This window comes from Centropristis striata, chromosome 1, assembly GCF_030273125.1.
Source record: "Centropristis striata isolate RG_2023a ecotype Rhode Island chromosome 1, C.striata_1.0, whole genome shotgun sequence".
Taxonomy (NCBI): Eukaryota; Metazoa; Chordata; class Actinopteri; order Perciformes; family Serranidae; genus Centropristis; species Centropristis striata.
In genome coordinates this window covers 12,557,978-12,582,183 of record NC_081517.1, presented here as the reverse complement: position 1 = coordinate 12,582,183, position 24,206 = coordinate 12,557,978, and the positions used below count along the sequence as shown (strand labels likewise).

The 24,206-nt window shown below is 36.8% G+C and overlaps 1 protein-coding gene and 1 long non-coding RNA gene across 2 annotated transcripts in view; one reads left to right on the top strand and one right to left on the bottom strand.

Annotated features, from left to right (window-relative positions):
• Positions 1-3,501: 3,501 nt before the first annotated feature.
• prokr1a (prokineticin receptor 1a) lies at positions 3,502-21,790 on the bottom strand. Its single transcript, XM_059331213.1, has 3 exons — positions 21,763-21,790; positions 14,446-14,906; positions 3,502-4,840 (listed from the first exon to the last, which is right to left on the bottom strand). The coding sequence occupies exons 2-3, from the start codon at positions 14,871-14,873 to the stop codon at positions 4,135-4,137; spliced, it is 1,134 nt and encodes a 377-aa protein (XP_059187196.1). The 5' UTR covers positions 14,874-14,906; positions 21,763-21,790; the 3' UTR covers positions 3,502-4,134.
• LOC131970006 (uncharacterized) overlaps positions 15,461-24,206 on the top strand; it is a 51,385-nt gene continuing 42,639 nt past the window's right edge. The window contains exon 1 of the long non-coding RNA XR_009394152.1: positions 15,461-15,615. This is a non-coding gene — a long non-coding RNA (uncharacterized LOC131970006). The remainder of the gene's footprint in view (positions 15,616-24,206) is intronic.

The window sequence follows — 24,206 nt, the reverse complement described above, 5'->3', positions numbered from 1 at the left end:
CCACACACACACACACACACACACACACACGCTCAATCTCTCTCTTTCACACACACTCCACGCACACACTCATAAACACACACACACACACACACACACACACACACACTGACCTGAGCCCTGACCGTCCCAGCAGCGATGTGGGATCTCATCTGTTTACTGACATCACGTGAAGTGTGTGTGTGTGTGTGTGTGTGTGTGTGTGTGTGTGTGTGTGTGTGTGTGACAGTGCATGTGCGTGCGTGCGTGCATGTTGTTTCTGCAGGCGTCGCCATGGAAATCTCAAACAACAGTGACGAGCAGTAATTCCGGCTGATTGGAGAAAATATGTTTTTCTTTATGAAAAGCACGACTCCAGCAGCTTCACACACAAAACTGAAGGAAATGTTCCTGCGGCAGGAGAGCACTCAGAGCTGCAGATATTAGTGTCTGTCCTGTAAATTTGCTCACTTTAGGTATCTGATAATAACTGTTGCTCTTTATTTGTTTGACTGTTTTTTTTCTTATGTTGTTTAAATACATCTGATGGAAACAAAGTCTTCTGTTTCTGATTTCACTCATCAAACGTTGAACCAGCTGCACACCAAACTCTGAGCACTTTTCTTAGTATTTTAGAAGAAAAACACAAAGATTTAACATTTGATCAATTAATTGATCAACTGTTTAATTACATTTTGCATAAGTTTTTCCCCTAATGACCTCAAATGTATCGATCTCATCAAATCTACGAATTTACAAGAACAAAAATTCACAAATTTACGAAAAAGTTACAAATTAAAGAGAAAAAGAAATCTGAACTTTGAGAAAAAAGTTAGAAATTTGTAACTTTTTCTCGTAAATTTGCGAGTTTTTGTGCTTGTAAATGTGAACTTTTTCTAGATTTTTTTCCCCATAAATTAGTTTTTTTTTCTCCTAAATTTGTAACTTTCCTTTTTCTGAAAATTTGTAGCATTTTTCTTGTAAATTTGTGCGAAAGAAATCACAAATTTTGAGAAAAAAGTTATACAGTACAGTCTCAATACTGGACCATTTAAAAAAAAAAAAAAGTTTTCCCTATTAGTCACAAAAACAGGGTTAGAAAAATCTAATTTTCCCTCTCAGACAGCTGTCTGCTTACAGGTCTGTGTAAACATATGGTGTTTGTGTGTGCACAGATCTTTATCTTCAGCCTTTGTTCTGAACGGCATGTCTCGTTCTAATCAAATCAAGGATTACAAAATAAGATATGTACAGCAGGAGAAGCTGATGTAGCCTTTAAAAACAGATAGAAAAATGGCACAATTCATGACATGAGACACAGTAGAGTTGTTGCATTAATACAATCATATAATTGTGTAAATTACTTAATCCAAATGTTTTTATTAGGTATTCATCATCATTATACAAATTAACATCTTTTTCCGGCTGCAACAAAATGGAAAAAACCCCCAATGTGATTTCCTGAAGAAAGTGTTTCTTCTTTTATTGGCTGTAATCCTTCCTTGGTAGGCTCCTTCCTTCACAGTCGGGTCCTCCAGAGACAAGTCAGAATCCTTCCTGTCACTGTAATAACGCACAAATGGAGCAGCCTTCAGAGTGTGCAGATGTGCGTCTTTGTGTAATTGGACGTCCTGCTTAAATTCAGCGCCGCAATTTCAAAATCAGTTCACGACATGGATGTGGCTTTGGCATCAGCACTCTGCACTCTGACACATATTTGTGGAAATGGAAGAAGATGCTTTCAGGTTGAATCTCCATGGTTTAGCAAGTAAAAGCCACAAAGTGGATTAAACCTGAATATTTCATTGATCCTGGCTGAATATGGCCGCTACTTAGTTTCATAAAAGCAGCGGCGCATAATTCACCATGGAAATGTGTTCTGTGATTTTTTATTTACTATTTTACAGTACAGCACAATAACAGATCTTTACAAATAACAATAACCGATAATAGCGGACTGTTGGTCCCTGTAAACACAATAAACAAATGTATAACCTTCTGAATGGCATAGCTACGTATTAACTTTGCACATAGTACATCATCTGATGCATATAAATTAACAATTAATACATTTGGCATCAATTAACTTAACGGGCAATGTATCATGATGATATTTATTATCTTTTAGCTAAATATTCTTGCATTTATTTATTGATATGGTTTACTTGACTTTGAACACAAGTTTTGTAAGTTATGTGATAACAAATATTCAGTGTAAACTGAAAATACTTATATATATATATATATTTAAATTCATATTGCGCTGCCAGAGTTGCTGTTTCATTGCTCGGCATTTTTAAATCTCCCGGTAGGCCGGTGTGTGAAAGGCTTTATGGGTACACGGGGCACACGGAGGATACACACATGCATCCTTGGAATTTGGGCAAAAGAAGGACTCTGTCCTCTGGAGGATCCTGAACACTGGGACAGTCCTTCGACGAATGTCGATGAAGTAGTATCCCTCAATTCAGCCGTTTGAGGATCCTTCCTTGACATTGGGACACAGCTACCGAGTCTGTGTCCTGAAGCTTCCCTGTGATTGGCTCAGCTGGTCATGTGATTGGCTGAGAATGTGTTTATTAATCACCACATCCTCTGATTTATATTCCAGCTTCTGTGGCACATCCATGAAGCAGCAGCTGTTCTTTTATCCCCTAAAATGTGACACCGAACCAAAACCAACAAATCCTTCAACAAGTCCTCCAAACCACACAAGCACAAAGGCTTTTTGTTTGTAACTTCCAGGGCTGAAAATTATGCCAAAAACTGCAGTTCCTCGACTGGCCACTTGATACTGGCTCCAAAAAAAGTCAATCCTCAGACACCTCGATGTTCAAATGTCCAACTTCACAGCAGAAATAAAACCGTTTACAGCATGGTGCAAAAAACAGACTTTGTCACTCCTTAAACAAAGCCTCGTTTGTTATGGTTATAATTATTACGGCCACTAGAGGTTGCCCCTGACCAGAAATGTGTTCAATAATAATCTGATTGTGCAAGCAACCTCAGGTGTCAGTTTTGCAGCCCATCTCACCAATCTGCGCACAAATAACTTGACGTTTTTCCCTCAAATTGTGTGCAATGCATACGCCCAAAGTCGAGTTCTGCGTGCATATGATACTCTAATCCTTCCCCATGTCTCTGTGTGGACTTAGTGGCGCCCTCTAGCGGCCATAGTTATTGTGAATGATGGCGAGGTGGTACAAAGTGTCAGTAGGTGGGAGAGAGGGGAGGTGGACGGGTCAAACAAACCAGGATTTTTTTAATGTAAAAAAGACGTAAAAAATGTAAAATGACCAAAAAAAGACACAAAATGGCCCCAAATAGATGTGAAATTACCAAAAAAAGGGCACAAAATACATAAAAAAGACGCAAAATGACAAAAAAATACATAAAATGACAAAAAAGGTGTAAAATGACCAAATATTACATGAAATGACAAAAAAAGACCCCAAAAAGATGTGAAATTACTCAAAATAGATGTAAAATGACCAAAAAAGGGACAAAAAATACATTAAAAAGACGTTAACCAAAAAAATACATAAAATGACCCCAAAAGACATAAAATGACCCTAAAAAGATGTACAATGACTAAAAAAGGGGACAAAAAAATACTTAGATACTTTACTTAGATGTAAAATGACCAAAAGAAAATACATAAAATGACAACAAAAGACATAAAATGACCAAAAAATACATAAAATGACAAAAAAAAGACACAAAGTGACCAAAATAGATGTAAAAATGTCTACATTTACTTCCAGTAGTCACGTCGTCCTTCTAACTAGCCTAACCAGGAACTGTTTGGCCCTGACCTTAGAGAACTCCTGCAGCCATATCATATGCAGCAGAACTGGATTTTGGATTGCATTGTACAAGTTATTTGTACGCAGATTGGTGAGAGCGGGTTGTTTTGTTTGTTTTACCTGTTGTCCAGTAGCGGGTTGATTCATCCAGGTGCTGTCATGATCACACAGGTGTTTACAGTCTGCAAACCCAACATTTATATCCAGAATCTCCACAAAATGCATCCAGCTGTTCAGAAACAGGAAGTGCTACCATCTCTGGTGGAGTGATACGGGTTTAAAAGTCCCATCTTGGGCTCTCTGATCTGGTTCTGGTTCTTGTTCTGGTTCTGACGAGCTGTTTGAATTCTCAGAACTGCTTCAGCCGAGCTCCGTCGGCGTCCTCCGTCACTCGGAGGGAGGACGTCCGTGCCTCGCCTTCGTCCATCGACTTGGCAGCCACAAACGTCACCAGCCTCAGCGGAAACTTTCCCGCCTTCTTCAGCCGCTTGGTGTTGTTCCGGACGCTCATGAAGCAGAGGGTGTTGATGACCCCGTTGCTCATGGCGATGCACTCGATAATGTAGAAGACCACCAGGGAGTTCCTGTCCCTGGAGATGAGGGTGGGGTAGAAGTCCCGCAGCAGGGCGAAGCCGTAGTACGGCGCCCAGCACAGGACGTAGGCGGCCAGAACCAGGATCAGCACCACCACCGTCCTGCGGCGCCTCTGGAGCCTCTTCCGGATCTGCTCCGTCTGGAAGCCCGGGACGTCTTTGAACCACAGCTCCCTGGAGATCTGGATGTAGCAGACGGCCATGACGATCACCGGGCCCATGAATTCCAGAGCGAAGATGAGGAGGAAGTAGGAGCGGTAGTAAACCTGCTGGTCCACGGGCCAGATCTGAGCGCAGAAGGTCTTCTGGGTGCGGCCCTCCACATGTGGGTACGTGGTCTCAGAGGCCATGTAGGCAGACGGGATGGAGATGAAGACGGGGATGATCCAAACGGTCAGGATGACGCAGTACGCTGTCTGGTGCTTCATACGAGGCTTCAGAGGGTGGAGGATGGCCATGTACCTGCAGAGGGCAGAGTGAGATCATGTGTTTCATCAAACACCTGGAAGAGCTAAACCAGATGTTTGTAAAGAACAAAAGTTGGGTTTCAACTTTCAGGTACGTTCAACTTTAGTTGTGTTTCCATTCCACCTGTTTTGATACAGTTTTTCCAATAAACAAACCTGAATGAAAACGACGTAATTTCACAAAAGTTTTTTTTAAGCTTTTTTAATCTTTGGCCAAGGTGGACAAGTTAGTACATTCATAGAAAAGTTTAAAAAAAATAAAAAATTGATGAAGCAAATCGCCACAGAAACACTGTATACCGTAGAAAGAAACTGTAAAAACAGGCACTATTGTCCTAACTTGAACTTTCCGACGGTCCATGAACAGATCATCAGTTAGGAAAGACCAGCGGTCACGTGACAAATATTCACTGAGAATCTGTTTACACCAAGCAGAGAGGAGAGGACAGGAGAGGCTGTTTACACAGAGCAGAGAGGAGAGGACAGGAGAGGCTGCAAACATGACTATAATATGTACAATATGTGGTGATATTACATCTTTTTTGGTAATTTTGTTGATATTTTACATCTTTTTGGGGTTATTTTGTGACTTTTTGGTAATTTTGTCTTTTCTTTTTTTACAACATTCGTGACACTTGTGGGCACTTGGAAAAGTGTTTGTACATAAATTCTATTTATTACAAAAATTTAATTATCAGAGGAATTCAACTTGTTTTTTCTGATTTCTGTCATTCTAATAGATTATATATATATATTATATTTTGCAGTGAAATATAAGGAGAGAAAAATACACTGCTGACAGAATGTAATGCGAGTATCGTCTGACAGTGATATTAGACAATAATGAGCAGGTAAAAGAGTTGTGGTGTGTATTGTACAGTTGCAAGTAGTAGTAACTTTAAGATGAAGCATAATAATCCAGATCAGAAGTGGCTGCAAACAGCCAGAGCCTGTAATGAGCCTCGTTTGTGTTTTAATTGAAGCAGAGAAGCTGAGAGGGACGCACTCACTCAGACACGCTGCCAGGTGTCTGTGAACACTTACAGAGGAGCTGCAGATTTACAGAGACGATTCATCTCTCCTGCATGCAGATGCTATTTATACACCATGTCAGCCGTGATTAATGGAACATGTGGCGCCGCTGGTGATGGATCTGGTTCAGAAGCTGAGAGGGAAGCCCAGGAGCAGCTTTTAATGGAGCAGACCATTAATCATCTCTGGTCAGAGCGTCCTGAGAATCCTGAGAGTCCTGAGATCTGATCATACATCCCTGTTCCTCTAGTTATAGATATATGTCTTTGTAGTTAGTAAGTTAACATGCTAGTTTAGATTTGCAACGAAACGTTTCCTGTTTTTTTCTATTTTATATCATCTGAACCTCTGAACCAATCTGCCGGTTTGGTTTAAAAGATCGCCAAAAATCAAATTCTTTGAAAGAAACTGTGAAAATAGGCATTATCGTTGGAATTTGAACATTCTGACGGTCTTTGAACTGATCATCTGTTATGAAACGTCCGTTATAAAAAGTGACCAAACGAAGCTTAAAATGTTGATATTTGTGCCAGAATGTCTTTATTCTACATGTGTCATTTTAAATAAAGCGTTTGCACTAACCAGGGGCCTCATGTATCAAAGAGTGCTTAGCTTTCATACCGAAAGATGACGTACTCCCAAAACTAGAAAAGTACGTACGCAAACTCACCTCCACATGTATCAAACTGTTCCTACGCCAGGTTCAGCACCTTTCCTTGATTCATCCCAACCAGCTGGAACTGAGTGCACATGCACAAGCCACCAGCCACGCCCCGGCTCCTCCCGAAAATGAATACGCAGATGACATGCAAATTAATATAAATCGCCGGCATGCCCGCTGATTATTGACAAAACAATGGCAAATCAACTTACTGCCACTGCGCGCGAGGTGGACGTGGTGATCTCCGGGGTGGAGGCAGGAAAAATAGCTTTTCAGTGCCTAAGCTCTGGGATTAGTAACATGGCTATTAATGAGCCGGATCAGAAACCCGCATCATGGTAGAAGTGTCCCTCAAGACACGCTCCGTCTAAACTCAGCCTGTGCGTAATGCTGCCAAAATCATTTTTATGCATCAGTTTATCGGTCACCCTTAACTTGTTGTCCGGATTACAGTTTTTCTCAATCGCTTTGGTGCATTTCTCACATCGATCTTTACATTTGCACAACAGTTAGTTCAGCCTCCACAACATTTAGTCATGTGTGCTCATCATAGTAGCAGTTTGTCATTCCTTCCAACAAATTGCAAATGCTTTTGGACAGTCATCAAGTGCTTTCATACAACTCTCTGCTGTTTAATAACATTATAATTTGCTGATGTCATGTCAGTCAAAATTAACTATACGTTGTTAATGTTGAATAGTCATTCCATATAAAACTAATAGTCCTCATTTCATTGCTTGAGTCATTACATACAAAAATGCTGAACTAGTTGTCAAAATCTGTCAAGCAAATTTTATATATTTTTTTAAATCTTTTTTTTTCTCCTGAAAATGTCTCCTAAATTGAACAATTTCTCTCAGGTGAACCTCAGCTTTCACTGATGAGAAGGCTGTGTGAAGCATTAGTTGAACCAATGATAAGCCACTTCTCTACAATCACTCAGAGCTGAATCCATAAAACCATGAACACTGAACAACATCTATGAACCAAGCAGGACAAAGTGTGGACCATTTCTATAATACTGTGACACAGAAATGGAAGGTCAGCCTCGTGGGAGAGGGGTGAGGGTGCAGGGGGAGTCAGGGGGTGACATGTGATGACATCACAGCAGAGTCCTGCAGAGGGTGGATTCGCCACTCGGGGAGATACTTTCCTCGCTGCATTGCAAGAGATGATATTGGCTGAGATGTAGATGAAACTATGTGGCCAGACAGAGAGGAAACTGGATGTATCAATGATTTACAGTACTATGTATGTTGTATGTTCAGTTCTGTTATGTGCTGTAATATTGTTTACAGTTGTGCACAGCTCTACCCAAAGCAAGTTTATGTTTGTTGTAAATAAGGGTGTTGTTTTCTTTTGCACAATGCTGTAAACAAATTAGAAATGCAAGGAGCATATGCAGTAAATATATGAAACATACATATTCAGTGTGTTGTACTCAGTTACCTCTATAAATACAGTAATGTGTAACTCTATTGAAGTTTTCAAATGGCTGTGTAAATAGTATATAGTGCTGTCTGGAGCATTTTCAGGTAGCGTCACCAAGATCTGACTTTTTAGCATTGAAAACATCTACAGAGTAAAGTGTCATAATGAAAACATGACAGAGCCATTTGACTATCTCGTTCATAAACATGGTGTCAGGACTTTTCATCTTGATGTCACTGACACTTTCATTGACATGAATTCTTGCTTTTGAGGAATGAACTGTCCATTTTGAGCAAGTGACACGCTTTTGCAGGTTATCAACTAGGTTTTGCAGTTTGTACTAATTGTTTTGAGAAATGCATTAACTGTTGTGAAAATGTAAAGAGCGATGTGAGAAATGCACCAAAGTGACGGAGAAAAACTGTAAACATCACATGTGGGATCAAAATATACACCTGACTTATTCTGAATAGATTTCCCACACACGTTTTTTTCTCCAGGGGAGAGGGATCTGTGGTCATGGATCGCTGTGCACCTGCAGCGTTAACATGTTAAACCAAAGGGAAAACAGTCGGTGATCGGGACTTTGACACAGTGATTAAGGCAGGTTATCTGTGAAAAACTTGTGCGCTCCATAATCAGAATCAGAAATACTTTATTGATCCCGGTAAATGGAAATTCGGTATATAAAAATAGTGTAAATTGCAATATAGACTTAGACTAGAACTACACAATCTTAAAACATCGTTAACATACTATCATTGCACAAGTAAGCAGCAGTACGCAGGTGAAATATAAAATATAATAATAGATGATTTTTTATCATATTTAGAACAGGTTATTGAGGGTAGAAAACAACATTTTCCTCCATTGTCAGAGAGCAATAAACTGTAAACACAAAGCCAGTTGGTGTAGTTTGAGTTTAGACATGAAACACCTTTCAAATAGAACATAAAAGACAGTAGTTACTGCCAAACAAAAGTTTGCGGTAAGTTTACTTTTCATACATGGGGCATATGTGCGAAAAAAAGCGTATGCAATGTTTTTGTGCGTACGCAGCGTTGATACATGAAGCCCCAGATCCTGTTAAAAACATTAAATTCTGCTCTTCAGAGACACTGTGAAGACATCATTGATTCTGCTGAGACCAACGGTCACGTGACAAATATTCACTGAAAATCTGTTTACACAGAGCAGAGAGGAGAGGACAGGAGAGGCTGTTTACACAGAGCAGAGAGGAGAGGACAGGAGAGGCTGTTTACACAGAGCAGAGAGTCTTTTCCCGTCATTTTATGTACTTTTTGTAATTTTGTGTAATTTTTTATATTTCACATTTTTTTGTATTTTTGTGACTTTTTAGTTATTTAGTGTCTTATTTGGTCACTTTGCCTTTTTTTAAAATACCATTTGTGACACTTGTTGGCACTTGGAAAAGTGTTTACATACGAATTCCATTTTTTTTCTCCACTTCAATTTTCTTTTTTCTGATTTCTGTCATTCTAACTGTGTTATTGTGCACAAAGACATGTTTGAGTTGTTCTGATTGTGCTGATTCCACAGAGCAGCAGGACTTATAGATTTGTAGAGATTTTATATATTGCAGTGAAATACGAGGAGACAGAGAGGAGAATGTAAAAAGAGCAGGAATGTTTGTGCTGCACGCACAACAGGAAGAACAAGAGTCATTGTTGTGATTTATGAGTTCAGCAGGTTCATTTTCTGTTACTGACGCCCCATGAATCACCTTCATTAGCTCCTTTATCCGCAGCTGAGTGGCACATCAGCTCAGCTAATGAAGCTGATTATTGTCATTGTACTTGGTGTACAGTCTGCTGCTCTACACTGTAAAAAAAAATAATTTAACAGATAATTTCTTTAAAAATAAAGATAATGTACTGTAAATATCTACGTAATATACGGTTATTTGACTTTAATGTGATAATAAATGTCAGATGTTTTACTGTTTTTGCAATTACTTTTTACATTAAATAATAATAATAATGGAGGAGGGCCATTAATCTGCATCATGAAAGAAGATGAAAGGAAAGTGGAGAAAGAGATGAAGGATCTAAAAAAGTCAAGTGGAGTGCAGATCTGCAGCAGAAGAGAATCCTGCAGACAGACTGGACATTTTACACTTTTAATCCGTTTATTGACATTAAATCACAGCTGAATCACTTAATTTCTGGTTCATACTGGTTAATGTGTAAAACCAATAAAATTGGCCAAATAACTTGAAGCATCCCTTAATTTAAACATTAAATTTACTACATTTTCTGTTAGCTGTATTTGTTTGTGCTTCAACCATTTAAAAATGTCTTAAACTGATCAACAATCCATAAAAACCTCCCTAATAAATGACACCCCTTGATTTATAACTCAGATGAACCAAACTCCATTCAGAAAACCATCATTTTAACAGCAGTGTTCTTGTGTTCTTGCAGACAGACCGGCAAAGCATAAATTCAGAATTTTTCCACATAAGCATCATGTTGGAGTTATTTCAGTGTCCTTTAGATCCGTTTTTCACATTAAATCACTTTATTTTGTCTTTATACCGATTAATTAGGGGTGTGACGATACTCTCAGCACACGAGAAGAGACGAGACACGATATTGGATATTATCACGAGAACGAGACGAGATTTTAAGAAAACTACAATGACAAAATATATGACTGGATCAACAGACTTTTATTTAACCGAGTTGCACATGCATTTTGAACTGTTTTATTATAACTCTTTACATGCATGGTGTAAGCATGAGCTTTTAATAAACTTCTTCTTCCACAACTTGAAACTAAAACTAAAATTCATGAAAGTTAAAATAAGATAAATAAAAAAATAAAATCTTGCTGGACGATATATTGTCCCACAAATTATTGCCGATAAACGATATTATTGTCAACATGATAATATATCATAATAATGCACACCCTTCCAAATACAATACACTTTTATTTCTCAGTGTTTTTTACCATTGTAATTGTAATTTTAAGAACGTTTAAATATCCTAAATAAATAAAACAAACATTTTTTTTTTTTTTAAAAGGGCAGCATTTATTTTGCGATGTAGCAAACTCCACTTTCTGTGAGCGCACACCGTTTATATTTACTTTGTCGACCAGTGTTGACTGTCGGGACGAAGGCTCTGCATCTCCAGGTGCAGTTTTTTTCCCCAGCTGGGAAAACTGGGTCGGGTGGTTCTGCTTTAGATGGGCATGCAAGTTTGTTGTGGTGGCTTTTTTTGTTGCCACCACTTTTGAACAAATTCGGCATACAGGCTCGTCCGTGTGTTGATGGGCTCACCTTTTTCATTCGGTTTGAAACCGACATATTCCCACACCGGGGCTGTGGCATTTGGCTTTGCAATCATCTTTTTTCCTCGCGTTGCTCCGCACGAGGCTCACCTGCTGCACTCTGTGTGTAGCCAATGCTAGCGGCCCAGCCTTCCCCACAGAGACAAAGAGACTGGATGACTGACAGGAGGGTTCACTCCGCTCATTCTGCTATGGAACAAAATCGCCCAAGTGCTGAGATCGAGCACAGAGTGAACCCTCTTGTCATCCAGCCTGCTCGGAGGCAGCAGACGAGGAAAACAAACACGCATGCGCATGGCGATATATCGAGGCCGGCAAAATTATTGAGTTCATTTAATTTATCGTGCGATAAATTGATTTATTGATTATCGGCCCAGGCCTAATATAAATCCCTTTATAGGTGCACAAAGACGTTATAGTGACCAGCAACATTTCAGAGACAGAAGATGACTTTATGTAATTCCCAGGCTGTAAACAGAATTTCTCATTCATCAGATTAAACGGATAACAGAATATCCAGAATAACATCTGTGAGACAAAGTTAACACCAATAAATAAAAAGGTAACAAGTGGACCCTTCTTTGGTGGTAAAAAGGTGTTAGATTGCAGCTTTAAAACATGAGTTTAAAGTTGTGAATTCCAGTCCGTCTACACACCTGTTCCCACTCCGGCCGTCAGCCCTGCAGTAACCTGACCCTCCCGCTCATCGGCCGCTCATTACTTTTAACTGGCTCAGAGCTTTAAAGTCACCATCACCTGCAGAACCTGTGACTCTGTAAATTTTTAGCAGCTTTGCCTGCTTTGTCTATATTCCCACCTGTTCCCTCCTGTCTAAAACATAGATAAAAACTTTAAATTCAGAACTCAGAATGTATATTTGAACATAGAATTTTCGGTAACGCTTTATAATAAGGTCCTTAATAACCATTAATTAACAAGTAATAAGGCATTGTTCTCGCTTTAGATCCGGTAGTTGCAAAAAGCATAGTTAACTTATAGTCAACTTATAATAGATGAGCAATAAAGTATATTTTAATATCAATAAGCAAACAATATAAGATTAATAAAGGCATGGCAAAGACATAATGGGTGGGTCATGGGTGTTTGTAATGCTATTATGAACAATTATAAGACACTCATGAGGCTTTTATTAATGTAAAGCATTTGCAAACTGTTAACAAGTTTCTTATTAGTGCTTATAAATCTCTTATAGCCTGCTATTAGCTGTATTATAATGCAATTATTAACACTTATATAAGCTTATAAACACACAATAATGTTAATAAGCATCTTGTAAGGACTTACAAGGGCCTTATTACTTGTTAAATAATTGATTAAAGCATTACCAAATTTTCTATTTCACCTATTTTGCACCCATAATGCACAATCGTCTGTATTCTTTTTTTTTTTTTTGGCGGTCCTACTGGACTGGAGTGTGGATCGGTAGATTAGCCTTTGTGCACAATAGGGCACCATAGGAACAACTATCTGAATGTGTTGGTGGGTAGAAGCTGAAAGAAGGTCTGTGGTAAACACAAGCTGAAGAGATGTTCGAGTTCAGTTGTACGAGATAATTAGTAGATGCTGCCACTGGTGAGTTTTGAAGTTTTTATGTGTCCTTAAAAAGTAGCTAAATGAGACTACAGTGGTTGTCGGGGACGTTCTTATAGTCATTGGATTTTCTGTTTACAAATGGATATTAAAAAACAAAATAACGAGTGGTTATTTGATTTCTGTTTTAAAATACAAACATTCAAATTGAAATACAAGGCGTTTTTTCTTCATCAGGGTCAGAGGGGGGGAGACTATATTTCAAAAATTATTTGATTTTCGTTTTCTAGTTAAATTTACAAAAAATATTTTCCATCAGCTGGTTCAGAGCGAATAACAAAGCTGCAGTAACGTACTTTAACCAGCAGATGGCAGTGTGGTGTGTTGCTGTAGGTTAATGTGGTAGTAAACAGGAGAAGAAGAGAGAAAACAACAAAAAGAGAGAAAATGGAGAGAAGTCTTCATGAATTAGATTCAACTTCTGATTGTTATTTCATGTCAGAGGAAACAGCTGATCAGTCATGTTATTAAATGCTCACTATGTCAGAAAAAAGTTTCCATCTCCTGTTTAGAGCTTTAACCATCTCAAGGGAGTGTAAAAACTTTAATGTGCATTTTCAAAAGTTTTATAGAATTTTGGTGTTTCCATCAAGCTTTTCTCATGAGAATCTTTAAAATGCGCAGAGACATTCGTTAATGGAAACATGACTTTTGAGTAGAAGGAGTCTTCTGTCTCTGTAGGACCTGACTCACAAAGACTTGTCCTATCAAGGACGCATACTTGACTTTGGGGAACAGTAGAGGTGGTTGGAAAAAATCGATTCAGCATAGTTTTGAGCTATTTTGCGTGGCAATATTGTATTGATTCATGGTCGCCAAGTATCGATATTTAACGTTCCGACGGCTGGCGGTATTTTCACCGGAGGCAATAGCAGGCTTACTTTTAGGAATATACTGGTATCATATGAAACTAGAAGATCTAAGGAACCTATAGGCATGCCTATGTGTGTCAGGATATCGTGTCGACAAGTTGTTGAAATAAAGCTGCAAAATCAGCCTTTTTTATTGTTTAATTCAGAAACCTTGAGAGCAGTGAAGCTTGTTGTTTGTGAAAGTTTGATAAAATGCTGCAGTTGTCGTTGTCCATACATGTTTGATATCAGTTCAGTTCAGTTTGACTGAATACTTTGTTGGTCAGTCTGTGGGTTTGACTCTCATTGTGGAGAATTTTCTCTTATTGGACAAAACAATTCTTGATTGTATTTAAGTTTGTGGACACAAAATGCAGTTCAACAGTTAAATCCAAATGTATTGTATCTCAATACTCATCATATTACAAAATTCGAGTATCGGGATAAAATCGCATCGTGACTCAAGTATCGGTATAAAATTGTATCGGGATAAAATTGTATCGTGGGGCCTCTGGGGATTCACACCTCCCGGGAACAGCATGTCGATCACTCAGCAGGGACATACAGACCCATGTGTAGGGCTGACCTCCGGCTGCAAGCCAAAAATGTTAAAATTCCCGCAAAGTTACCCTGATGGAAGTATTAAACCCCTGAACATTAATCTCGGGCTGTGTCTGAAGGTGTGGGTGGACTCACCTGTCCACGGCGATGGCGAGCAGAGCGTTGGTGGACACGTAGAGCGAGACGGTGCGCAGGTAGTTGGTGGAGGCGCAGAGCAGCAGGCCGTGGTCCCATGACAGCTGCTTCACCACGTAGTAGTCCAAGAGGAAAGGGCAGCACACGGCCGCCACCAGCACGTCGGACACGGCCAGGTTGGCAATCAGCAGGTTGGTCAGGTTGCGGAGCTGCTTGTAGCGTGCGAGGCTGGCGATGAACAAGCAGTTCCCCACGCCGCACACCAGCATGATGACCACCAGGACCACGGCGATGACGATGGTGGCCACGAAGAACGCCCGGCCCTGCGTGGTGTCCGGGACCTCGTCCGGAGGAACATCGTAGTCCAGACTGTCCCCGGCCAGGAAGTAGTCCGTCAGAGGGGAGCTGCTGTTGGTCGGGTCGTCCATCCTGGATCAGGTCCACATGCTCAGGGAGGAAGTCTGCAAGGAGCCAAACCAGTTACAGTCTGACCACAGCGTCCTTTTATTATCTCTTTTTCTGTCTTTACTATAGAGTCAAACAGGAAAACTTTCCACACTGCAAATACATTTAGAGAAAAAATTGTATCATTGCAAAATGTTTCTTTGCAAAACTTTATTATCTTTGGACACGTTTTAAATGACACATATAGAACAAAGTGATTCTGACAAAATTATCACTATTTTAAGCTTCGTTTTGGTTAGTCTTTATAACGGAAACTTAAAATTAAAAGCTTTGGTTTGGTTGAGTTTGTGCTCCATCAGCTCTTCTCTAAGGTTAGGACGTGACTACTGGAAGTGACATAGTTCAGTAAAATTGTGATGCAGGAAGTTAAGAGATGTTTGAATAACATGGTTTACTTTTGTTGTTCTTTTTTTTGGTCATTTTGTGTCTGTATCTCTTTTTTTGTTTAGCAATTTCATGTCTTTTTTTAGCCTGGGTATACCCAGACTGCCTTGCGCGCTCAAATTTAATTTCGAACTGCGGCGGAGTCTGGAAACCAGGGATCCAATCACAGAGCGGGGAGGGACGGCAAGACGATGACGCGTACTACTCGGCACTTGGAAGCTTGTAGTTTTCCGGATCCAACATGGCTGCTGCAGACGCGAAACTCTCTTTAGCTGTAGATGGTGTTTTAAATAGTTTAGAGCGAAAGTTGAAAGGCGAAAGGTCTCTCGGTGGCTCCGCTGAGATCACCGGCGTTATGGTAGCGGGGCTATTAGCGTCGCTAGCGGCTATTAGCGCCGCTAGCGGCTAATAGCTAATAGCCACTAGCGGCTAATAACCCCGCTGCCGCGGACATCGGAGCCGCCGAGAGGCCCGCAGCAGCTTGTTTATTGCCCATAAAATCAGTGGATGTGTGTGGCTGAATGACATGAGGGGGAATAAAGCGTGAAAATAAATAATCTTGCAGAAAGCGAGAACTGGAGGAGCAAAGCAGCAAACAACACTCTCACAGACACACACACAACAAACATCCATTTCTGTTGCTCTACTACGTCATCTGGTATAACTGATCTGATTGGCTAAGAGCTACCTACAGACGCTTTTGATAGACATTCTAAGCGTCCAATAAACGGCTCTGGAGGATCGTAAACCACACCTCCTCTACGGAGAAATACATTGCTCGTTGCCAGACTAGCCCTCATTTGAGAATAGTCTGGTGTTAGCCAGGCTAGTCTTTTTTAGTAATTTTGTGTCTTTATTTGGTCATTTTATGACTTGACTATGGTGGCCCTGAAGTGCAAATCACAATGGCAAATCAGAAAACACAACAGCAAATCAGAAAACACAACGGCAAATTAGAAAACAAAACGACAAATCAAAAAACACAACAACAAATCATCGTCACTGATTGGACTGGTGGTCCGTAGTCACCAGTCCAATCAGTGACGACTCATGTCGTCCGAGGGTACCTACCTTTTGCGGTTTGGTTAATGTCGTTGTCGTTTCTGATTTGTCGTTGTGTTTTTTGATTTGTCGTTGTGTTTTCTGACTTGTCGTTGTGTTTTTTGATTTGTCGTTGTGTTTTTTGATTTGTTGTTGTGTTTTTTGATTTGTCGTTGTGTTTTCTGATTTGTCGTTGTGATTTTTGATTTGTCGTTGTGTTTTCTGACTTGTCGTTGTGTTTTTTGATTTGTCGTTGTGTTTTTTGATTTGTTGTTGTGTTTTCTGATTTGTCGTTGTGATTTGCACTTCAGGGCCACCGTACTTTTTGGTCTTTTTGTGTCTTTATTTGGTAATTTCATGTCTTTTTGTGTAATTTTGTGTCTGTATTTGTAATTTTACATATTTTTGGGTCATTGTGTAGTAGTACATAGAGCATTTCTTGGGGACTATTTTCAACAGTGGATTAATTAAGTGAGTGTGTGTGTGTGTGTGTGTGTGTGTTAGTGACAGTGGAGCTCTACTTCACAGAAGACACGTTAATCAGTTTGTTTGTGGTGTTTACAGTTAATAGTAAGTAGTTACATAGATATCTCTGGCGCTTTAACGTTTGCAGAAGGTGGCAGGGCGGTGGAGGATCTCCCAGCATGCACTGGGAGTGAGAGGTCAGCAGTATATCTCGGGCCTCTCGCACAAACACAGCCCGGCAGCAGATTTAGTGTTGAGCACACAGGCAGCCGTTTGGCCGCTCCTTGTCACCTCACTAACGTTGGATCGGATTGTTTTCATGCATCATTTTCAGGGTTTTGCTGCTGCCGTTGCTCGGCGACAGTGTTTGTGAAGCCGACATGTCAGATTCGTCTGCAGGCTGAGGAATGTTGCGTGTTCGCTCTGACGTCTGAAAAACTCTTTTTACTGCTCTGACCCAGAACTGTGACATGTCAGCTGACTTCAGAACAGTTTCATCTTCTACCTGGAGGTCACGCAGCGTTTCCTGCCACCAGCTTCCCTCTAAAGTTCAAACTGATGCTATAGGCCGAGTAAACCACTCAAATATATTTAGTGTAAAATATAGAATGAGATGTTCTCCGCATTTTACCTCTAGGTGTTAGATATGGAACCAACAAAGAAATCTGATTTTATGGGGTTTTTTTGTCTGATTTTCCACAAACAAAAAACAATCTAACGGGGGGAAATATTAATGAAAAAACAAAACAAAAAACAAATCCTTTTACAAGAGAAAAAAATTCAATATATTAATCAATATATAATCTATATACTTGGAACCAACAATATTCTGAAATATTAGTCGACTAAATAGTCATTAGTTGCACTTTAAATACAATTCAACATAAAAACAAACAAACCTTTTGTAAAAAAAATAAATAAAATAAATTGTATAATTATATCTAATGTATTGTATATATATATTTGAATAGATTATATTTAAAAATAATATACATTTATTGTGTGTGTATATATATATATATATATATATATATATATAACATTTATTGTATTGAAGCTTTTACACACACAAAAAATAACATAAAAAAATAATTTAAAACATATAAAATAATTTGTGTAAATAATGTTATTTATCTTGTTTTTCATGAAAAAAAACAATCAAAACTGAATGGAGTGTGTGTATATATATATATATATATATATATATATATATATATATATACACACACACATAATACTAATATATATATAATCTAACCCTGTCATAAAAATCAATTAATATGCATTAGGAACCATAAACAATAAAAAATAAATCCCTAAACTTTCATTTTGACGTCTGACATTAATTGTTTACAGAGAAATATCTCATTATTGTGACTTTACAAACTCATACTTTGCTGCTTTATTTTTATTCGTTCTGTTTTCTTGTTTTATCTTCAGTGTTTCATGCATTTATTTCCTCTGCATGACTGGACTTCCATAGACGGTATATGAGGAGTTCCACCTGTTTGACTTCATACTGACTGAATATTTATTGCAGCTAGTTTCCGCTTTCACCTCAATCTGCTCTCATGTGACCCGTATATATACATATACAGATACATATATTCATACATGTATACATATACATATATAGATATTGTATGTTTTGCTCTGCTTTGGGCTGCTCACATGGCAGGTTTGTTGCTCTTTGTCACATACGACCGAAAATTCAAAACATTTTAAGCTAAATTAAATAAAGCAGACTGGAGACGTCACTCTGGGCTCTGAGAGATCGGAAATGCCCTTTTTTTCCCATTTTTTTTTTTTTTACACAAGTTAACGACTAAACCTTGAATCAATAGGTTAAGGAAATAATTGACAATAATCAATCAATAATCAATTATATAACTTATTGTTATTTGCAGCTCAAATGCATCTGTTCATTACATAATGAGTTTATAATTAATGTTCTTGGGTTGAAGAAAGTTTGGAGATCTAGAGCTGAAGAATATAAAAGGATTTTGATTTAATTTTAATATAAATTAACTTAAATCCTTAAAAACTTTTTGGTCATTTTGTGTCTTTTTGTAGTTTGTTTTGTCTGTTTTTGGTCATTTTATGTAGTTTTTTGGTCTTTTTTTACATCTTTTTTTAATGCATCTGTCCATTATATAATGAGTTCATAATTATTGTTCTTGGTTTGAAAAAAGCTGGAGATTTAGAGAAGAAGAATAAAAAAAAGATTTTGGTTTAATTCTAATATAAATTAACTTAAATCCAGGTTTAATTTCAGAACTGTTCAGACAAACAGATCGCAGTGACGTCACATTTCACTGAGACATTTGGACAAAAATACATTTTTTCTCTTTTCTGTAGCTCTATTTATCAGTCTGACTTCTCTCAAATAACAATAACAAAATATGCTCATCAACAGCAATATCTCTTTCCAGAAATCACAACCCGGTTACTCAAGATAATATCTTAATACCAATAAATCCGCAGGACGATCTTTGTGTCCTGTTTGAAGAGTCAGCTTGTATTTTTAAGTCATTTATAAATAACCGTCAGCTCATCTGCATGACAGCGTCCAGTAGTTACGTACACAAGTGTTCCATCTCAAAAGATGAAATTTTGTTAACACCAATGCTGTTCTTTTTTTTCTTCTTTTTAAAAAAAAGTTTGTGTCTTTTTTCGTAATAACACGTCCTTGTCATTTTGTGTCTTTTTTGTGGACATTTCAGGTCTTTTTGGGGTTTTTTGTGTCTGTTTTCGGTCACTTTTTGACTTTTTGTCTTTTTTTTTAATTTTGTCTTTTTTGGGATCATTTTGTGTGTGTTTGTAGTCATTTTATGACTTTTTTGTCTTTTTTTGGAATTTTGTCTTTTTGGGGTCATTTTGTGTCTATTTTTGGTCATTTTATGACCTTTTTTTGTCTTTTTAGGTAATTGGGTCTTTTTGGGTCTTTTTTTGGACATTTCAGGTCTTTTTTTGGTAATTTTGTGTCTGTTTTAGGCCATGTTATGACTTTTTGGGGAATTTTGTCTTTTTTTGGGGTCATTTTGTGTCTTTTTGGGGTAACTTTGTGTCTGTTTTTGGTCATTTTATGACTTTTTTGTCTTTTTGGGAATTTTGTCCTTTTTTGGGTCATTTTGTGTCTTTCTGGTGATTTTACATATTTTTGGGTCATTTTGTACTAGTGCATTTACCGGGGATTTATTTATTTATTTAATGCAGTCGCATTTCTTGGGGAAAAAAATAGTTACATACAGAAGTGTTTTTTTTGCAGATACATTTTAATGATTCCATTAAGATAAACTGCCTTTTTGAGCATTTATCTAGCTTAACTTTTTGTGCATATTTATTTATTTTGTTGGCCTGCAGTGACGTCCATGCAAACATGCAGAATCTGAATTTAAAAATGTTGTTTTCAAAGATGTTTCCACCGTCTTTCCAATGTTTTTTCTTTATTTTTAAATGATGCACAGCAGTTTATTTTAATGCCACTCAACCAGACTTCAACATTAAGTAGATAATAGTAGGCTAATAGTAATCTATTAATTATGGCAAAAATCCTAGTTATTTTAGTCAATATTGAGACTTTTGAAACATCATACATTTATTAATGATGTAAAATCATGTATTTTCTTGCCCTTTACATTAGAGCTGCAACAATTAGTTGACTAATTAAACCACAGAAAAATAATCAACATATTATATTATAAAATATTTAATTTATCTAAAGGCATTTTTCCATGACTATTTTCCATGTAAAACTACATGGTTAGGCGTTACAAAAGATGGCTAATAAAGTAAAATAAATGCTTACCTTAAAAGTGTTTCACTATGCAGACAATCAAAAAACAATTTGATGCAAAACTGATATGAAATGTGTTGTTTTGTGTGATCTTAGGGTCATTAAGTGGAAAAAAATAATCATAGTGCTATAAAATCTTAGAATTAAAATTTTTTTTTTTCATTTTCTAATAATACTAAAAAAACATTTGTTATAAATTAAAGTTACAATAATAAAAAAAGTCCCCCTTACGGGGACTTTGTCTTCTTTATACTCATGAATCATCATAATTACTACGGCCACTAGAGGGCGCCACCAACTACAAACATGAATATAAAAGCGTCATAAAAAGCTGCAAACGACACATGGGGTCATATTTATATTTTAAGGAAGGACAGTTTAGTCATTTATCCATAAGTGAGTCATGATGGTACGAAATCCAGTTTATGTCATGTTTAAATATAAATATAAGTGATAAATAAACATTTTATTTAAATTTTGATCAGAATTGGAATTATTTCTGTCTAATCTAGACATCAGAATATTATTATTAGTAGTAGTAGTAGTATTATTATTATTAAAATTAATAATATTAATAATAATGTTATAACAATAAAGACCCCCTTATAATAATAATAATAATAATAAAATCTGAATGATTCTTCTAGATTTCGGTCCCCCTGAATTCGCTCTTGGACCCGTTTTATTTTAAATTGTATTATTAGTATTATTATTATTATTATTATGGGCTACATCAGAGGTACTATTTTGATGATAACAATAAAATATATATTTAAAAAAAGATAAGATAAGAAACACATGAGAGCAATGATGATATCTGCAGCAAACCGAAAAACTAACAAAATAAAAATATTACATATAAAGACCAAATACTTCTGCAGGAGGCACGTGTTGAAGCATGACGGATATTTCACGAACAGTTCTGTGTTTGCAAACAACAAATGGCATTTAAAATAAGCAGAAAGTTTTCAGGAGAAACAAAAACTATATTTAATGTTTAAAATCCGACACTAAAGATTCTCCCGCTAACGTTAAAAACACGATTTATTAATCATTTTATTAAATCACGTGATCAAACTGTCCAAACATCAGAGACACGGAGGATAAATCTGAGTAAAGCAGATAACAATTATAATTTAATAATAATAATGTTTAATAACACAGACCTGAAGCTGCTTCTCCACGCGCGCTGATCCACTGAATGACCGAGAGACCGCGAGGCGCGTTCACGATGTCCCAACACGTGCTCGCGCACACAGATGACAGCTGACTGACACGAGTGAGGGAAATGTCCCTTGGTCTGAATCAATTAATGGTTGTAATATATAATATATAGTATATATAATATAAATAATATATGTAATTATAATATTATTTGATCTCATATATAACAACAAATAATGTTTAATATTTAAACTAAAATACTCAAAAGTAACTGAAAACAACCATTTAAATACATTAAAAAATAACAGTAGGCAACTGTAAGTGATTCTACAATGTCTTTAAAAAAATATGGCTAATATACAGTAAATATCTGTATCTAAAAATATATATATCTGTAGATAACAGATTTTTTAAACTTTAATATAACAGTGTGTTTGGCAACTTTTTACCATTTTTTTTTTACATACAATTTTAGGTTTTATTTAATTATTATAATATATATATATATATATATATATATATATATATATATATATATATATATATATATATATATATATATATTATTTATATATCTGTATAATTAATTTTATGATGAAAAAATCAAGAAAAAGCCTCTAAAATAATACTGTAAATTTGTAAAAAAAAAAAAATAAATGAGGAAAATAGGAAAGTATTTAAGTAAGCAGAGGAGTTGATACAAAGGAAAATAAATAAAGTAGCAAATCCAAACCAAAATATCAGTTTATGCCACAAGTTATTTATAAATTAGTGCCTGTGTTTATTTTTTCATATTTTTGGAATATTCAAAGGAATATTCATTATCCATTTTAATGTATTATATAATTAAGACCTACAAAATTGTCATAAATGTAAAAAAAACCCTGTTTTCTCCTCACACTGTACATATTGAAGTATTGTCACATTTGCAGCCTCTCCTGTCCTCTCCTCTCTGCTCTGTGTAAACAGATTTTCAGTGAATATTTGCCACATAACCGTTGGTCTCAGCAGAATCAATCATGTCTTCACAGTGTCTCTGAGGAGCAGAATTTAATGTTTTTTACAGGATCTGGTTAGTGCAAACGCTTTATTTTAAATGACACATGGAGAATAAAGAGATTCTGACGCAAATATCAACATTTTAAGCTTCGATTTGGTTGCTTATATAACAAAAACTTCCAAAAACATATAATCCATTCAAGCATCGCGGAAAGTTCAAACTCTGACGATAATGCCTGTTTTACAGTTTCTTTCTAAGATAAACGGTGCATTTTTTGGCGACTATTAAAGGAAAACCTACAGAGAGTCTTTGGGCTGGATTCTGAGTGGTTTCTCTGCTGCAGATCCAGTAGAAAGGAGGAGGAAGAGGATTCAGTGTCTGTGGGGACTCTGCTTCCTCTCTGGGTGACCGCTGCAGTAACAGAGGAAAGTCATTCTGAAGGGAAATGTGTACAAAGGAGTGGAAACAAGACAAGGTCAGAATCTCAAAACAAATGTCAGCGTGACGGACACATGTTTATTTTCATGAGCAGAAAAATACAAAGCAAGTTTGTTTGTTTGAAATCACGACCCGGTGACCCAAAACAATCCCCACACCTTGTTGTGGGCAGTTTTATTAGGGAACTATTTTCTACACTGTAAAAAGTTGGTTTATATAAATGTCCTGTATTATTAACAGGGTTGTCTTGTTTTTTGGGCAATTGCCATAAAAAAGTAAAATACTTTTATTACAAATTTTAACCATAAAATGGAAGATGAAATCTGTAAATGTTTTTTACAGTATTATTCAGTTGCTTAATGGTCTTCAGTGTTGAATTACAGTGAATTTTATGTAACAATACAAAAAATGGACACCATATTGCTAAATGTAAAATTATGTAATATAAAACGTAAGTATTAAATTATAATGTATATTAATGAACGTAAGTTATATTTAAAAATAATATATATGTTTTTTCCCCACTTTGCTTTTTATTGATTTTTGCATATATAAATGAAACACATAATAAAACTACTAATTAGAACTCCGGAGTATTTACAGTTTACACCCAGCAATACATTTTATTGCACTGTTTACTTAACACTTCAATTTAATTCTACATTATACATCACTGATGTCTTCATGCTGAAACCTAATCCATTGTTCCCATTTTCTGTTAAACTCATCTTCCTTCAATCTTAGAGAATAGTTCATTTTTTCCATTATAAATTATTCCTGTACTATATCTAACCACTGACTGTGTCTGGGTGAAAAAACGTAAGTTACGTAAAAAATAGTTATATATATAAAAAAGTAAGTTATATAAAAGGAAGCTAGGCAAGGCAACTTTGATTGATTTCATACACAGGGCGACTCAATGTTCTTTACATGAAACCAACAAAAAACAACAGTTATGAAAAATGTTTCAAGGAAGACATTTGGAACAATTTCAGTACAGGTGCATCT

Excerpts from the sequence above, each read along its gene's own strand:
- prokr1a (XM_059331213.1), bottom strand. The coding sequence starts at position 14,873 with ATGGACGACCCGACCAACAGCAGCTCCCCTCTGACGGACTACTTCCTG. Across the intron at positions 4,841-14,445 it reads CTCGCCATCGCCGTGGACAG|GTACATGGCCATCCTCCACC; the intron begins GTGAGTCCACCC and ends TGCCCTCTGCAG.